Here is a 3,598-nt window from a genome sequence, read left to right as displayed (position 1 = left end):
TCAGTAACTTCTTATTATCATCTTTGGTTCATTTGGGTCTATCAATAAGAACTTGGTTAACTGCAGAATCGGCTGCACTATACTGCGAAGTTTTGGGTAGAGTATTGTGGCTTTTCGTTACAGTACTCGAATTACTCTACACTGCTGTCAAAAGCTTTACGTGTTCAAACCGACTGTAGCCGTCTACTTAGCACTTTTTCTTCAGAGCCTGGGAGAAGGTAGAGGTGAATAGAGTGTGTGCATTAGTGGGCCAAGGGGAAAGACAGAAGAAGACTGAAGAAAGGAGCGAAGCCGACACTGTCAGACTTGGGCCCTGACTTCCTCCAAGTCCCACCAAACACTTCTCAGGTGTGGTTAATCCCCGATGTCCCCTCCAGCCCACAGCATCAGGGCCCACTCCACTCGCGCACTGGCCTCCTCAGGCCTCTCCCTGCGTTTGCTGAAGGGCCCCGGGGACGGGGTACTTTGGAAATCTTAGAACACACAGGCGCAGTCTTCCTAGATCCGAAATGCAGAGAGAAACGAGGTTAGAAGCAGCACTGGCCCACACCCACTGTGCGGGGTCTGAGCTGTCCTGCGGTTTGCTGGGGACATTCTGCTCGGGCACCTATCGGAACGTCCCTAACATCATGGCCCTGGAGACCGACCTGCGAGTGCAGCCCTCGGGACTTATCACCGAAGCCACCGCGCCAGAAGGCTCAGGCACCTGGCGGGGCCCCAGCTGGACGTCCTTTAATCTCCCCCAGCCCTACAGANATAGTATATTGGTGTTAACTTAATCAGTGTTTTTTCCCTGTACATATCATTTTTAAAAGTGTTTCTGTGAGATATGACGTTAACGTAGAAAATCCCATAATACAGTTTGAGAGAATAACTATAAGTGTGTTACCATTACCAGGTTTAAGACTGGCCCTAACTGCTCATAACCCTCTCCCTTCCTCTTAGATAATCACTCTCCTGATGTACAGAAATTATTTCCTTGCTTATTTTTATATTTTTACCTTCTATATACATTCCTACAACACGGTGTTACCTGTCTGAATAATACCTTTTTAAAATAGTACTGTGTCTATCTTTTGTATTTTTTTGTTCAACATTATGTGAACTACATCTTTGTTACATGTAGTTGTAGTCAGTCCATTTTTATTGCTAAGTTTATCCGTTCTCTGTTGATGGGCATCTGGGTTGATTGAGGTTGGGACTATTAGGATTAGTGCCCACATTCTCACACATGTGTGCTAGTTCACAGTACAAGTTCAAAGATGTATGAGTATACAAAGAGGTGAATGAATTACTAATCTTCAGCTTTTCTAAATGATGCCAAATGCTTTTCCAGTTTGCGCTCCCAGTAGTGTATGAGGGTTCCTGGTACTGTTAGGCTTTTTAGTTTTCACTAGTTTGGTAAGTATGTAATGGAATTTTATTGTAGTTGAGTTTATTGATATTCTGTGAGGGCCTGTAAGGATTCTGCAATGGAAAAAAGCCATTTTGACACAGTCGTTTTTTATACAATTAAGGGAAATTTGTATCATAATTGTTTTATGGTTATTTGTGAACATGTACAAATAAAAGGTTTTCAACATTTAATAATTGATATTACAAAGTTTTATCTGAATTGAGATAAAACGTTAAAATGGACAGATCTTTACTACAAATTAGTTTTTTGGAATGTGTGAGATTTTGGAAGATGCAAGATTTAATTTTTCTTTAGTTAATTGTCTTTATCACATGGCAATATTTTCATTATGTTGCTGAATTATGTTAGCCAAAATGATTTTCCTACAAATCTTCTAACTTCTATGACTTTTCTCAAGTACAGCAGTGCACACCACATGGTATGGAGGTGGAGGAGTGACCCGGCCTGTGAGAGGGCCCTGCAGTATCAAGTAGGAGAAAAGATCCACGGGTTCACCGTGAACCAGGTACGGGTCCCACTGGGCATGCTCCTTATAAATCGACGTGTGTGACACATGGGGTTTCCATGGGCATGTGAGGTCCTTCTGGGCTGAGACTGGAGTTTTCCTCCTTGTGTCCCCACGCCCTGGCATAGATCCTGTTTCATGGTAGGTACTCAGCTGAACTGAGTGGGCAAATGAAGCGATCCCCAGTCCCTTAACCTGCAATCCCTTGAAGCCTGACAACTGGCCAGATTTTACAAAGTAACACTCCCACCAGGGTCTTCTACAGCTGACCCTGATGATTCACTCTGCCTCTGCATGTGATCGGTAAGGACTCTCAGTGACCTTCATCTGTTCAGTCAGGATTTGTCATCAAAGAGTTTGCTCTAAACTTACTCAGATGCTTTCTGTTTTCTGAGCCATTTTGGTTTCGGATTCTAGAGAAGAGATTGTGGATCTGTATTTACTTAGGTTTATGTTAAAATAGATTCATTCGATTCTTGTTTTTTTGCTTAAACCTTTCACATTGCTTTTTTATTTAATATAATTGAAAAATATGTACTTCAAATATTTGACTGGCCATTGACTTTGTGCTGTGTTTGATGCTATACCAAATACAAACTGCTCACAATCTGGAAAGACTCATGGAGCTGTAAAACCAGACACAGCATGGTGAGCTGCAGAAGTACTGGGGCAGGGGAAGGAGAGGAGGAGAGGCAGTGGCGGTGGCTGCTGGTGGGAGAGAGTGGGGCTCACAGAGACAGTGGCATATAAGAAAGAAAGTGATCCGTCTCTAGGCAGGGTGAGTAAAGGAGTGATGTGGGGCAGGTCAAGGCAAGGCACAGTGAGTCATGAACACAGGGTCAGAGCATTTGCAATGGTCCCTTCAAGGCCACACAGAGAAGTTTGGAATTATAGTACAAGTTACTGTGAATAAGGACTTTATTCAGAGTGGTGGATTCTTTTCCTTTATTTTTCAAACATTGTAGAATCTTATTTTATGATAAACCATGATTCTTGTTTGAGAAATAGTTACCATGAAAGCTGTTCTTAGGCAGATGTCTCACTGTATCTACTGATTGTAAATACACTGATCATCTTTTAGAAAGTACAGTAAACTTGCAAACGTAAGTGTATTAACAGCCGTAGATTATACAGGTATCAACAGACCACTTTATGCCGTGATTTGTGTGCCAGGGCCCCTAGATTGGGCTTACAAGACCCAGGTTCTAATCTCAGGTCTGCCAGTAACTCACTGTGTAAGCATGGGCAGGTTACTTTCACAGCACCTAAGGAAGGGGGCGGTTATCATAGTTAATGGTGTGGTTTTCATAGTGATATGATACGTGATTGAACGAAAGTGGGCCTGCTGACTGAAAGAAAGTGAGCCAAAATGCAGGGTACTGATCAAGCTTTATTAAAGGAAAAGAATCTGCCTGGCTGCGCTCAAAAGGGTGGGAGAGCTTATATAGGGTGCCAAGGGCTGGCTGATACAATCAAGGAGGGGCATTATGCTAATGCAGAAGCTGTGCGACCAGGGTGGAGAATTGCACCTTTGCAACAACAAAAGGGTTTCTGTTATGTGGAATTCACAAGGCTTCTCCTAAACGGAACGGGGGAGGGGTTTGGTGCTGGAGTAGAAGACAAGGCCGGCGGCTATTTTGTGCTTATTGTGTGCACAGTGGCACTGGTCACGTCCA

The 3,598-nt window shown here is 43.3% G+C and overlaps 1 protein-coding gene across 1 annotated transcript in view; it reads left to right on the top strand.

Moving 5' to 3' along the window:
* The window catches only part of PITRM1 (pitrilysin metallopeptidase 1), a 35,223-nt gene that overhangs the window by 1,424 nt on the left and 30,201 nt on the right, over positions 1-3,598 (top strand). Inside the window, exon 2 of the mRNA XM_008577060.1 lies at positions 1,820-1,922. Within this exon, the coding sequence (XP_008575282.1) occupies positions 1,820-1,922 (103 nt within the window). The remainder of the gene's footprint in view (positions 1-1,819; positions 1,923-3,598) is intronic.

This window comes from Galeopterus variegatus, unplaced genomic scaffold (genome assembly GCF_000696425.1).
Source record: "Galeopterus variegatus unplaced genomic scaffold, G_variegatus-3.0.2 Scaffold1443, whole genome shotgun sequence".
Classification (NCBI taxonomy): domain Eukaryota; kingdom Metazoa; phylum Chordata; class Mammalia; order Dermoptera; family Cynocephalidae; genus Galeopterus; species Galeopterus variegatus.
This window is presented reverse-complemented; position numbering and strand designations above follow the sequence as displayed.